The 15,284-nt window shown below is 38.9% G+C and overlaps 2 protein-coding genes across 2 annotated transcripts in view; both read right to left on the minus strand.

The window, feature by feature from the left end:
* Positions 1 to 15,284, minus strand: part of LOC106061491 (perlucin-like protein) — a 79,080-nt gene that overhangs the window by 14,802 nt on the left and 48,994 nt on the right. The window lies entirely within an intron of this gene.
* Positions 9,540 to 9,863, minus strand: LOC129922568 (uncharacterized). The gene has a single exon (XM_056009212.1). It carries the CDS (start codon positions 9,861 to 9,863, stop codon positions 9,540 to 9,542), a length of 324 nt encoding a protein of 107 aa, XP_055865187.1.

Here is a 15,284-nt window from a genome sequence, read left to right on the forward strand (position 1 = left end):
ATATTTAGCAGATGGTTAAAACAGAAAAGAAAAATATTTATTGCTTTTTTTTTTTCACACAAGAGATAATCACATCACGAAGTCTCTATTTAACAAAGACATTGGTTTCCGTTTATCAAAACTTTGTACTGAAATATGTAAATAATTTAGGAAGAAGTTAGAAAAGATCGATCAATAAGTTAACGGCTGTGAATGATGACTTTTGTTTCTGCGGCCCACAGTTAACAAGTGGGTCATGTGGCCAACACAACGACCAACCGCCGTTACTTAAAAGTATAGCTTTTATATAGAGCTACTTTCACGTTTATGGCATGCTGAGAGCGCTATGGTCCAATCTCATTTGAGGACCAGTGAGGGGGATATCTGGGAGAAGGTTTTCCGTGCTGCCTTTAGGCGGCAGTAAACACAACTCTGCCCGAATCGGGTGTCGAACCTCGAATACCTCGGGATACGGTTGTCCTCCATCCTGCGAACATGACCAAGCCAGCGCAGGAGTCGTTTGAGCACTGCGTAGATGCTGGAAAGACCCCTTTCACGCAAGGATTATAGTTTTTGTACTCTCAAGATTCTTTATAGGAAGCGCAAGTCAAATGAATTAAATCTTTTGAGACCAAAAGAAAATCCGCTGCCGAGGACAGGCTCAGACGGCGAAAAGAAAATCTTAATCGACCACCGGTGTACAATAGTTACTCTTGCTGACAAAATATGTAGGTCACAGCTGGGGATGCGCAGCCACGGGAAATACTGCATTCCACATTAATCTTCAGACTCGACGACAAGCCTTATATATTCAACAGAAATGTTAAAGACCTTGCAAAAAAATATTTAGCAGATGCATAAAACTGACAAGAAAAAAAAATTCCTGTAAGAAATAATCACACCATGTCTATCTCTACATATTTAATAGATCGATTTTCTTTTAGGAAACTTTGTATTGGAATGTGTAAATAATTTAGGAAGAAGTTAGAAAAGATCGATCAATAAGAAGATGGCGGCGAATGATGACTTTGTTACAGACGTTTAGACTGTAATAATCGAAAGGACTCGCCCAGAACCAAGCGTGACTTCTTCACTGTAACGCCATCAGCTGGAGTAGATCTAAGACTAAATGATCGCGAGTCAATAGAGTCAGAGTCAGTGGCGTCACTAGGGGGGTGCGGGCGCGAGTCAATAGAGTCAGAGTCAGTGGCGTCACTGAGGGGTGCGGGCGCAAGTCAATAGAGTCAGAGTCAATGGCGTCACTGGAAGGTGGTGTGCGATCGCGAGTCAATAGAGTCAGAGTCAATGGCGTCACTGGAGGGTGTGCGGGCGAGAGTCAATAGAGTCAGAGTCAGTGGCGTCACTGTTGGGGGTGTGCGGGCACGAGTCAATAGAGTCAGAGTCAGTGGCGTCACTGGTGGGGGTGTGCGGGCACGAGTCAATAGAGTCAGAGTCAATGGCGTCACTGGAAGGTGGTGTGCGATCGCGAGTCAATAGAGTCAGAGTCAGTGGCGTCAATAGAGTCTGAGACATGAACCATTTCTGTTTTGTTGTGTTTGCTTTTTAAAATAAGATGCAAAATGCCCGGTGGGCCGGTACTCAAATGGGTCTAAAGGGCCTCATGAATGCCACTATGGCACGCATCAAACTGTTAAAGGTTTTATAATATTCTCATATATAAGGGGCTATATGAGCGTCATTTGAAAAACATTTTTTACAGACTACAGTGTAATACTAATTTAATCTAACACATTTTCAAAGATAATGTAATAGCCTACATCCGTAGACAGTGCTATTAGTAGGCTTCATCCTGTTAGGGCCTACATACATAACGATTACAAAGCAACATAAGGCCTAAATTTCTTATAAAGATATAGTTCATGCATACAGTTATCAATACATTATAAAAAAAAACAAACAATAATTTTGACAACCGATAGGCCTATAGTTGGAGCCCCATCATATGATATACAATTTATCCGCTGTACTGTATAGAAATGTCTGGGCCGATTTTGACATGCAGTCCGCCCCTGAATGAAACTCTTTCATAAAATAACACCAGCGCACTTGAGTCTGTGAATTTTGGTTTTGATTCCACTTGACATATTTATCATCTTTACAGTTCATTGCGGCAACAGTATGACCGCGTTGGACATGACCGATTCAGAAACCCCATTAACAGAGAACAACATGCTGGGAATTACTCCCTTAGAGCACGTGAGAGGAAGCGAGCAGTGAGTCTTAAGGTTGCCTTGTCCCCGTACAAGGACAGCCTTTGTGTCGGCCATGAACCAGTTATCTCTCTATCTAATCCTTGTCCCAATCGTCCTTCGTGCAGAACTCTGCATTCGTAAAGAATGTGGTCTATTGTTTCATCGTCCTCCATGCAATGGCGACACCGTGTGTAGTAATTCTCCTTCCACCGTCCGAGGTAAGCACCAATTGGACAGTGTCCGACCCGGAACTGGGCTAGGACCGCCTTTTCCGCACGATTAAGTAGCCACCATGCATCTCTTTTGTCTGGTCTACTCATTGCCCGGTAAAGCTCACGTCCCTTGTCCGAAGAATTTAGACATGACCTGAATACGTTAACACCTTGCCGCCAGGGGAAACCACTGCAGTTTTCAACATGGGAAAATCACTTACATCGACAAAGGAACATAGCTCATTTAAAAGGGTACAAATATCAACATCCTTCCCTTTCTGTAGACCAGCGGTTCTCAACCTTTTATGCTCGGCGACCCATTTTTTTACAATCCCCCACTCATCTGCGACCCCCCGCCCCCCACGCTCACACATACAGCAATAGAAGAATAGACAATAACAATTCCTTTTTTGCGATGGTCTTTGTCGACCCCTGGCATATCGTCAATCGACCCCCAAAGGGGACGCGACCCACAGGTTGAGAACCCCCTGCTGTAGACGAAACATATTTAACACATCAATACAAACATAGCTGCATACAACAAAACCATTACTCTCTCAATGGTCACTAAAGGACACATCGCTAGGTAAGCTTTTGGTTAGGGCTAAAAGAGGAAATTTGTTTCTATAATTTTGTTTTTCTTAAATGTCAAGTCAATCTAGACATAAAATTGAACATTTTCAAAAGTCTATTATTTTATAAGATCCGAACACATTTTCCGAAAATAAAATGTAGAATGTAGACAGTGCTACTAGTAGGCTTCATCTTTTTAGGGCCTACATAATTGCTGATTTAAAAAGACGCTATATTGCTTATTAAGATATAGAGTTCACTGTATGCATGCATGTCGATACATTATCAAACTTAACAATGATTTTTAAGGACCAATACACCTAGAAATGGATGCCCATCACATGACAGACAATTTGTGGGCCGAATTTTATAGAAATGCCAGGCCGATTTTGACACCCAGTCCGCCCCTGGTTTAGTGACTGTATGAAGGTATGAATATATTATGACATGAATAATGAATAAATCTCAATAGTATGTACAAGGCAAATGCACGTTAGTTATACGTATTATGCTAATGAACAACGCCCACATCCAACGTCATGGACAATAGTCAAATACCATAACCATTACAAAGCCTACAAATCAGACTCGACTCCTGCAGAGTCCAAAGCCTGCGTCTCTAAATAATACAAAATAAACATTCCTTAAGATCGCCATTCCCAAGATCATAGGACCAATGAATTTCGAGCTACGACATTCAGAAAGCAGTCAAATAAACTAACTTACACCATACTGGGGAAAGAAAACACCAAAAGAAAGTAATTCAACAGAAGATACTAGCTTATCCAATACTGGGGAAAGAAAACACCAAAAGAAAGCAACTCAACAGAAGATACTAGCTTACCCAATACTGGGGAAAGAAAACACCAAAAGAAAGCAACTCAACAGAAGATACTAACTTACCCAATACTGGGGAAAGAAAACACCAAAAGAAAGCAACTCAAAAGAAGATACTAGCTTACCCAATACTGGGGAAAGAAAACACCAAAAGAAAGCAACTCAAAAGAAGATACTAGCTTACCCAATACTGGGGAAAGAAAACACCAAAAGAAAGCAACTCAACAGAAGATACTAACTTACCCAATACTGGGGAAAGAAAACACCAAAAGAAAGCCACTCAACAGAAGATACTAGCTTACCCAATACTGGGGAAAGAAAACACCAAAAGAAAGCCACTCAACAGAAGATACTAGCTTACCCAATACTGGGGAAAGAAAACACCAAAAGAAAGCCACTCAACAGAAGATACTAACTTACCCAATACTGGGGAAAGAAAACACCAAAAGAAAGCCACTCAACAGAAGATACTAACTTACCCAATACTGGGGAAAGAAAACACCAAAAGAAAGCCACTCAACAGAAGATACTAACTTACCCAATACTGGGGAAAGAAAACACCAAAAGAAAGCCACTCAACAGAAGATACTAACTTACCCAATACTGGGGAAAGAAAACACCAAAAGAAAGCCACTCAACAGAAGATACTAACTTACCCAATACTGGGGAAAGAAAACACCAAAAGAAAGCCACTCAACAGAAGATACTAGCTTACCCAATACTGTGCACGACATAGCTTACTGTTTGTTCAATTACAAAGATCTATATCAATAACATTCCACGTGGAATTATAATTTCTATTTGAATTAACTACAGACACGTCTTCCCTAGCGCTTCTAGAGCATGGAATGGGTTGCCTGAGCCAGCCAGAAAAACCAGTGACCTGGCAGAATTGAAGTCATTTTTTAATATACATGACTGAATGCATGACGCGTAGGACGTAATCATCTTCTATTATATAAGATGCGATCAATAGAATGTATGTTTTCTTGTAAGTAATGAGCATTATACGTTTATAGCCAGTTCAATTTTCCTTGACCATACTAACGTCCCAGATGAGATTATAATTGATTTCTATTGACAAGAAATAACATAGGCTATTTTCTGTCACTATTTTTTTTCTATCTATCTATCTATCTATCTATCTATCTATCTATCTATCTATCTATCTATCTATATCTATCTATCTATCTATCTATCTATCTATCTATCTATCTATCTATCTATATCTATCTATCTATCTATCTATCTATCTATCTATCTATCTATCTATCTATATATATATATATATATATATATATATATATATATATATATATATATATCTGTCTATCTGTCTATCTGTCTATCTGTCTATTTATCTATCTATCTATTTATCTATCTATCTATCTATCTATCTATCTATCTTTCTATCATTCTATCCAGACGATGCACAATCTATCCATTAATACATTTTAACTCTTTCTCTCCTAATTGACAATTCCAGGTTGATTTGAACCCCTGAAATTAAATTGATTTTTAGTTTTATAAACTTTAATTTATGTTGTGAATAAGGAGCATGCAATCCCCCATAACTCGATACGAACTATAACATTTTCTGATAACAAACAAAAACGTGATTGAAGTTTAATCATCTCAGGATAATGAAACACAAATGAGCAAAAGGAAAAATTCTATCGGAATAAGGAAAATAATTACGGAGAGAAAGAGTTAAAGACTTTTTTATTATTAAAATACAGTTTTTAAAAAAAAGTATTTGCTATAGCTCACTGATGCCCAAACTACGGCCCGCGGGCCATATTCGGCCCGCGACGTGGTTCCATCCGGCCCGCCGCAACATCGGCACTAAGTGTAGAAATCTACCTTCCAAACAAAAAAAGAAAAGTTGAAAAAATGTATCTTTACCTACGTTTGGGCCCTTACTTTTTCTTTGATGGATTGGTATCATGATCTTTAACATTTGTGTGTTTATGAAATTATGATATTGGAGGATCCATGGAAATATTTATCAAAAAGAGACCACAACATGAGCCGGTGTTGCTCACATTTAGGTAGAGAAATACAGGTATTCTGTGACGCGTAAAAAAATATAATTGTCAAATAACCTGTTAATTAATTATCAAATCCATAGGTTTCTACCTAAATAGTTTCAGGACAATTTCATTTCATTTTATAACTTTTCGTTCATGTGGCCCGCGAGATGAGTGTTGGAACTTATAATGACCCGCGGGTCGAATTAGGTTGGGCATCACTGCGTATAGCTCATCTCATATTTTAGAATCTGCAAGTCAAATATTTCTGTTCAATTTGAGGTACTTCTCTTCTTTGCACTGTACTTCCAAGTCGCTAAATTGTACAGTCATGTTTGATCTTGTCCTTAAAGACAGTTAGACTAACATTTCTAATACATTCAGGTACATTAATTAAGTTCTACAGCTCCATAATGTCATTTGAATTTAAAAATAAATCTGCGAAATAGTACTGCAAAAAACGAAAAGACCTTGTTATTTATAGGGCAGAAAATGCAAAAGGGCTTGTGTTTCTCTGTCCCAATGTTAGCAAGGGTGCCATGTGGCCAACACAATGACCAATCGTCTTTACGTTTCCCCAACTAATGTCAGGTAGCAATTGGAGCTGGCGTCCTAGAGACCACGAAATTAATACTCCAAATCCTCACCAGGATTCGAACCTCGGACCCCCATTGGAGGAGAAGCGCTTTACCACTCAGCCACCGCGCCTCCTGGTCTGTGAAATACATGTAATATCCCTTATTTCCTCCCCAATTTGTGTGTGTGTGTGTCAAAAGCAGGTACGGGAACGTGAAAAACTTTCAGACTTTTATGTGAGGTCACTTAATGAGCTTCTCTGGGTCTTGTGTCAATTCGAATGAGGTTTCCCCAATCAAGTTCTTCTACTAAGCGAGTTCCCCCTTTCAGACATTGGGGTCTAAGGGGCAGATGATGTTAAGGTCATCTGTTTGTGTGGTGCACGGTTAATGAGGGTGTTATGTGTCTAGCATAACAACCAACCGCATACCAACAATTATACCATTTTAGGTACAGATGCTATTGAGTTTTAAAAAAAAGCTTCACGGTGTACAACCAACGCCTTTGATCTCACATCCCCATTGCATTACAGTGAACAATGAAAAATCTATGGTGTATGGTTAATAAATTTATACAATTAAAAAGTAAATATTCAAATTAACACTCATTCATATTTCAGAGAGCTATTTTATTGCAAATAACAGAATTGTATTCTTGGTATCGGTAGTTCATTTTGTCGTAAGAGTATAAGCTATTAACCTCAGGCGACGCTCTGTCACAACCTCATTAAGTGTTCGACTCCCAGTTCAGACATTTTTAGTCTTTTCTCAATTTAGACAGATGACTTCCATGTCTCACGTGAATATGTTGCTGTTGGGATGACGATTGTGTTGAGAAGGTGTATTTTTGTCTCGAGTCCAATGGCTTGGCTTCTCCTATTAGGCTGCAGCCTTTTGGAAAATGTTCCCTGCCTTTCCTATTCGGCACGCTTCATCATGGTAGGCATCCCCATCATTTGTTATGATGCTGCCTAGGTAACTTGGCGTCATACCTTTATGGAGGACCTCTGAACAGTGGACACAAGGTGGGAGGAGGCTTCGGACATAACCAGTGATAGATCTTTATGGAGACAGCTTGTCGCCCAATGCGCCGAACGGCGCGGGAGGACCTAAGTCTAAGTAAGTAAAAGAATTGTACAGAAGATACATAATAATAACAAAGCTTTTTTTCGAGTCCGAAGATCAATGGGGAATGCAGTATTTCCCTTGGCTATGCAGCTCCAGCTGTGACCTACATAATTTGCCACAGCTATCGCAGGCATAACCATTTTTTAAATGCACTTGAGCCTAAAATATAGAGGAATGGAGAAAGATGGTCCACAGATCTTGCGTGGTGTCACAGCGGTCAAACAGACTGAGGAATAGGTGAAGGTGAGGCCTAAAAGTATAATACATTGTATAAATTGTACAAATTAATTATCTTAATACATTTGCAACCAAAATCTATGTTTGCAGTCTTTTATTATTCCTACCAAATGTCATAGATTTACAAATTACAGTATAGAAAAAGAAGAGTTACTCAAACAAAAAATTTGTTCATTTAGTTTTATGTTGAGTTTCAGTTTTTGTATTTTAAATGTTGCATACAAGCTTCAAATATAAAAGCAGCAATAGGTCAATTATTTAAATGAGTAAATAATGTTGATATGTTGATAACAGATCACAGATAGGATACCAACGACCAGGCTCCACCCTTCGACTTACCAACCCCGCATAACACCAACACAACTTGACCAAGAACTCTTTGGATCTTCTAGATTCCCCAAAAGAATTCTTTCCATACGATTGTCACATGGCAGACACAAAGCATACTACTTAGAGGACAACGTGGACCAACGGAAGGACCAAGGCTAAAAAGTTCGGACATGAGATTGGGTATAAAGGTAAAAAGAATAACGGATTAAATGTTGGATTCATAGCATACACGAGATTGGATAACATCTTGTGAAAGATTTCGTTAACCGCTATAAGGACCAACAGTAGAAAAGGTACCCATTAGAGCTGGGTGGAATCAGAGGCGCCCAAAGATCCCGAAATTAAAAATTCCAGTCTTCCCCAGGATTCAAACTCGGGACCCCAGGTTCGGAAGCAAATCGCTTTACCGTTCAGCCACCGCGTCAGATTCATAGCATACACTAGATTGGATAACACCTTGTAAAAGATTTAGTTTACTGATATAAGGACCAACAGTAGAAATTAGTTTAGGAGAAAACTAAACAACCTCATAGTACAAAAGTAAGATCAACTAGGGCGCTTGTTTTTTTCTCTTATCAATAATCAGGACATTTGCGTATAGAAATTAATGGCATAAGTATGGCGGTTATCAGCCGAAAGATCTTTACAGGATAGAAAGGTTTAATACATAATGCGACATAAAACGAGTATTTCAAAAGCGAATTATTCATGCAATATTGCAACGTTTTTTTATACTTTTTAGATATTGTCTGCTACAAATACTAGTTAACTATTTCTCTCCGTAATTATTTACCACATTCTGCTGGAATCAACGCTGGTATCGTCAGCTAGGAGAGAAGGAGTTAATATCACGTAGGTAAAAAAGGGAAGGCAGGGCACTTGACTGGAACCCACAAGGAAAGAGGAAAGTGGGGCAGACCCGAGCAAACCTGGAAGAGGTCAGTCATCAGTGAAGCTGAGGGCACTGGAATGACATGGGAGCAGATGAAGAAAGCTGCTCAGAACCGAGTTTGGTGGAGAGGTGTGGTTGCGGCCCTATGCTCCCCGGGGAGTACACAGGATTAAATAAGTAAGTAAGTAAAAAAACAATGATTAATGAATGTAGATGAACTAAAACACAATTCAAATGAATGTAAATACAAGCATTCGTTTTATGGAAAAACCAAAGCAAATTATCCAAAGGCTAAAGGTAAAACTAATGCTATTTAATTTTGTTAGACAAGAAAGTCCAATTAAGCCGGTCTACTTCTTCGGTCTTTTTTTAATATTTATGTGGTATCAAAACACTAATGATATTAATATTTACATTATTTATTTATACTTAAAGTGCTAAAGAATGTCACATATTTATATTCTGTACTCTTTTATAATACATTTGATTATAAATTAAGCTATTAAAAGATGCTTTTTAAAATGAAACCTATTTTAGTCATTAACTTCACACAGGAAGCCAACATCTTGTCTGTTGTTAAAAACGCATTCGATATCGGAGACTTCCCAGGAACGAGGCTCGAGCAGACATTGGCAGTTTTGATGTCCCATGTGATTATCAGGTTCTATGCGGTGCCACGGGGGAACCACTGGGGTCCCACTGTACCTATTGACCCATCTGCCTTCATGCCCTACATCCGTGCCTCCAGGCATGACGGTCGTAAAATGATAGCCCTCGCCTGCTACAAAACTTTTAATGAACTCAAACTCCTGTCTCGAGTCATTTTCAGCCTGGTAGCCTCCAACAAGGGCACACATCGCTTGACCGAAAAAGCTTGACCGAAAAAGTGCTTCCCTTGTTAAGTGGTAGGTGCCTCTGTAAAAGCAGACAGAGGATTTGAATCAGGCATTTCTCAAGTCGTCTAAAGACAGAATAGGAATGACTTCAAAACGTCAGAAGGAAACAACTATTACATGATATTGTTTCAAGTCAAAAAAAAATGGCGCAGCATATATAGCGATTTTCTAAACTACTGCCTAGAAGAATACGTGTATTATCGCATAAAAATAGGCAATTTCTCAAATCACCGATAAAATTTATTTTTTTTAAATTTTAAGTGCCAAATTTTTAAAAGTCAAAGTAATTATTTCAATTTAGGCCATTTGCATACATGAATAACATAAATAAGTCATTGAGGTTTATAAATAGTGGGTAAGTTTTAATTATGCTTTTAAAAAGGAGGATTATAGCGCTCTAGCCTAAATATTGTACAGAGCGGCAGGATTCAAACCCGGACCATCCTGACGACTAATCGGAGCGTATCTAATGACCAGGCAGACATCCTTTACATTCTCATGACGTTTTTCGTGCTTGGTTAGTTCACTTTTATTTGACATCGTAAGATAATTAGAAGGACCTAATTAAATATGTGTTTACATGCTTTACTGTACTTGTTAACAGTGCCAATCATTCTTGAGATTCAAAGCCACACCTCCAGTCGATCAGCCACTGTTATCACAAGTCAGCGGAGGCAACACCAAAGGGAGATGACCAAGCTATTTCTCCTACACAGGAAAGAGGCAGACCTGGGGACATCTTTCACGTGGTCGGGAACGAGGATTGAACGTGAGCGCTGCCGCCACGAAGTGGACAACCTGCAGCCCGACACAGAGTACCAGTTCATTGTCATGGTGGTGAGTGAGGGTGGGCGATGTCAACCCTCTGAAAAATTGTGGCTAAAAACAAGTGCTTCATAATCCTGTCATGCCATTCTTCAAGTTACGCCACTGACTAGAGTATAATACCAAATTTTGAAATTAGCCTACTGGCTACAGTATTTTCCCATCTTCAAGTCATGCCAAGGGCTAAACTATAATGTAACTGACTAGAGATAGACTTAAAGATATGCCACTAAATAGAGAAAGATGGAACACTCAAGTTCTGCCACTAACTAGACTATAATGTTACCTCAAAGTCAGGCCACTATTATCATACGCCCAAGACATGGAACTTTCTAGTTATAACACTGACCTGAGCATACTGCCACTTTCAAGTAATCTCGTATAAGCCACTATACCACTGACTAGTGTATAATGCCATATTTAAATAATGCCACTGACAAGACTATAATGCCACTGACAAGTGTATAATGCCAACTTCAAGTTATACCACTAACTAAAATACAAAGCCACACTTAAGTAAAGTAACAGACAAGAGTACAATGCCACATTTAAGTTATGCTACTGACTAGAGTGTTGACACTGTCTAGAGTATAGTGCAACTGACTTGAATATATTGCAACCGACTAGAGTGTAATGAAACCGACTAGAGTGTAATGCAACCGACTACAATATAATGCAACTGACTAGAGTATAATGCAACTGACTAAAATATAATGCAACCAACTAGAGTATAATGCAACCGACTAGAGTATAATGCTTACGTCCTACGCGTCATGCATTCAGTCATGTATATTTAACAATGACTTAAATTCTGCCAGGTCACTGGTTTTTCTGGCTGGCTCAGGCAACCCATTCCATGCCCTAATAGCGCTAGGGAAGACGTGTCTGTTGTTAATTCAAATAGAAATTATAATTCCACGTGGAATGTTATTGATATAGATCTTTGTAATTGAACAAACAGTAAGCTATGTCGTGCACATTATTGGGTAAGCTAGTATCTTCTGTTGAGTTGCTTTCTTTTGGTGTTTTCTTTCCCCAGTATTGGGTAAGTTAGTATCTTCTGTTGAGTGGCTTTCTTTTGGTGTTTTCTTTCCCCAGTATTGGGTAAGTTAGTATCTTCTGTTGAGTGGCTTTCTTTTGGTGTTTTCTTTCCCCAGTATTGGATAAGCTAGTATCTTCTGTTGAGTGGCTTTCTTTTTGGTGTTTTCTTTCCCCAGTATTGGGTAAGCTAGTATCTTCTGTTGAGTGGCTTTCTTTTGGTGTTTTCTTTCCCCAGTATTGGGTAAGCTAGTATCTTCTGTTGAGTTGCTTTCTTTTGGTGTTTTCTTTCCCCAGTATTGGGTAAGCTAGTATCTTCTGTTGAGTGGCTTTCTTTTGGTGTTTTCTTTCCCCAGTATTGGGTAAGTTAGTATCTTCTGTTGAGTGGCTTTCTTTTGGTGTTTTCTTTCCCCAGTATTGGGTAAGCTAGTATCTTCTGTTGAGTGGCTTTCTTTTGGTGTTTTCTTTCCCCAGTATTGGGTAAGCTAGTATCTTCTGTTGAGTGGCTTTCTTTTGGTGTTTTCTTTCCCCAGTATTGGATAAGCTAGTATCTTCTGTTGAGTGGCTTTCTTTTGGTGTTTTCTTTCCCCAGTATTGGATAAGCTAGTATCTTCTGTTGAGTGGCTTTCTTTTGGTGTTTTCTTTCCCCAGTATTGGGTAAGCTAGTATCTTCTGTTGAGTTGCTTTCTTTTGGTGTTTTCTTTCCCCAGTATTGGGTAAGCTAGTATCTTCTGTTGAGTGGCTTTCTTTTGGTGTTTTCTTTCCCCAGTATTGGGTAAGTTAGTATCTTCTGTTGAGTGGCTTTCTTTTGGTGTTTTCTTTCCCCAGTATTGGGTAAGTTAGTATCTTCTGTTGAGTGGCTTTCTTTTGGTGTTTTCTTTCCCCAGTATTGGATAAGCTAGTATCTTCTGTTGAGTGGCTTTCTTTTGGTGTTTTCTTTCCCCAGTATTGGGTAAGTTAGTATCTTCTGTTGAATTGCTTTCTTTTGGTGTTTTCTTTCCCCAGTATTGGGTAAGCTAGTATCTTCTGTTGAGTGGCTTTCTTTTGGTGTTTTCTTTCCCCAGTATTGGGTAAGCTAGTATCTTCTGTTGAATTGCTTTCTTTTGGTGTTTTCTTTCCCCAGTATTGGGTAAGCTAGTATCTTCTGTTGAGTGGCTTTCTTTTGGTGTTTTCTTTCCCCAGTATGGTGTAAGTTAGTTTATTTGACTGCTTTCTGAATGTCGTAGCTCGAAATTCATTGGTCCTATGATCTTGGGAATGGCGATCTTAAGGAATGTTTATTTTTTATTATTTAGAGACGCATGCTTTGGACTCTGCAGGAGTCGAGTCTGATTTGTAGGCTTTGTTATGGTTATGGTATTTGACTATTGTCCATGGTGTTGGATGTGGGCGTTGTTCATTAGCATAATACGTATAACTAACGTGCATTTGCCTTGTACATACTATTGAGATTTATTCATTATTCATGTCATAATATATTCATACCTTCATACAGTCACTAAACCAGGGGCGGACTGGGTGTCAAAATTGGCCTGGCATTTCTATAAAATTCGGCCCACAAATTCTCTATCATGTGATGGGCATCCATGTCTAGGCGTATCGGTCCTTAAAAATCATTGTTAAGTTTGATAATGTATCGATATGCATGCATACAGTGAACTCTATATCTTGATAAGCAATATAGCGTCTTTTTAAATCAGCAATTATGTAGGCCCAAAAAAGATGAAGCCTACTAGTAGCACTGTCTACATTCTACATTTTATTTTCGGAAAATGTGTGTTGATTAAAAGAGTATTACACTGTAATGTCTGTGAAAGACTTTTTTGTTTAAACACGACGCTCAGAAAGCCTTCTATAAAAATAATAATAATAACATAATAAGAATATTATAAAACCTTTAACAACTTGTTGATATGTGCCATAGCGACTTCGATCAGGCCATTTCGGTGGCCCTACCGGCCCATTTGGGTACCGGCCCACCTGGCATTTGCCCAAAATACCCAAATAGCCAGTCGGCCCCTGCAATAAACTATTGTACGTACTCTCTTGTTGTTAACTAGTGTGCGTTATAGTGTCATTATCATTAGTATTGTTCATGTTCCACAAGTGGCTGTTTAATTGAACGACATGGATTCTATTTGCAGTAAGCCATAGATCTAAACTCCTTTATTTATTTGTCCCATGTAAATTACGAGTGAGTCTGGTGTCAATGTACACTTTGGTTTCTTACAGTTATAATATTTTTTTTTGGTGTAATGCACAAATTGTAAGACAAATTTCCATATGGACAATAAAGATTATTATTATTATTATTATTATTATTATTATTATGTTAGAAATGAACGAGTAGTCATTCTCTGGCGCTGCCAGGGTCGGAGTTTCGCTAAAGAGAAACAGAATTCATCGTAGTCCCTTTAACAGTTTCCACTGAGGAATTTTCTGGTGATGTGGCAGGTCTGCAGCAGTACCGCCCTCTCACAGGCAACGAGGATGTTACTAGGAATGTTAAGGGCCTTGAAGGTGTCTGTGAGGTCAGTTGTTATTATCCCCTCGGTTGATATAACAATGGGGTATATTGTTATTTTGGACAATTTCCATAGACTCTTAGTCTCCAAGTCTAGGTTCCAATATTTTCTTTGTTTTTCTATCTCAGTTTTTCTTAAATTATGAGACAGTGGTACGGCGATATCGATAATGGTAGCGGTTTTTTCTTTTTTATCGATGAACAGCAGATCCGGGCGATTGAAATCTACCGTTTTGTCGGTCAGAATAGTCCTATCCCAGTACAGCAGATGTTCAGTAGACTCGAGAACCTCTTGTGGAGAGTATTTATAATAAGGGGGAGTGTCCTTACCGATCCAATTGTAAGTCAAAGCCAGGTGTTGGTGTATTAACTTTGCAACTTGGTTATGGCCACAGAGGTAGGCTGATTCTGATAGTGTTCAATCAATTATTATTATTATTATTGTTATTATTATTGTTTGATTTCTACTTATCATGAGGGGGGGGGGGGACCCGGGCAAGTAGATCATGCCCAAGATGAGTCGAAAAATCCCTCTTGACAATCTACAATATGACGTTCCTGAACGTCCAAAAACTATAAGATAGGATTTTATTTTTTTTTTCCATAAATATTTTATCACTTGTGTGAAGATCGACCTCTGTCAAGATTTATGTCAAGATTTATGTCAGACGACTAGTAAACCGAATGTAAGAGGACTGAGAGCTCACAGTGATTAAAACTAATACCCTAACCTCACAGCCTCTTTCAAAAACTAGAAATGAGACTATTGATTGGGCATTAGCTATGGCTATTGTCCAGATGTCGCCAACACAGCAGTTCACCATCTTCGAAACCTCCCTTGTGTCCAAAGTAATGATAGGTGCCGGTGTTACCCAATCTGGGATCTCCGTTCATCTTAGCCTTCTGGTGGCGGCCCCTTGATCTCGATCCGCGACAACTCCGAACCGATAGAAAGCGTCCTTAGAACGCTGCCTTGGCGACCATTTTGTCGTGTT

This window comes from Biomphalaria glabrata, chromosome 13 (genome assembly GCF_947242115.1).
Source record: "Biomphalaria glabrata chromosome 13, xgBioGlab47.1, whole genome shotgun sequence".
In the NCBI taxonomy this organism is placed as follows: domain Eukaryota; kingdom Metazoa; phylum Mollusca; class Gastropoda; family Planorbidae; genus Biomphalaria; species Biomphalaria glabrata.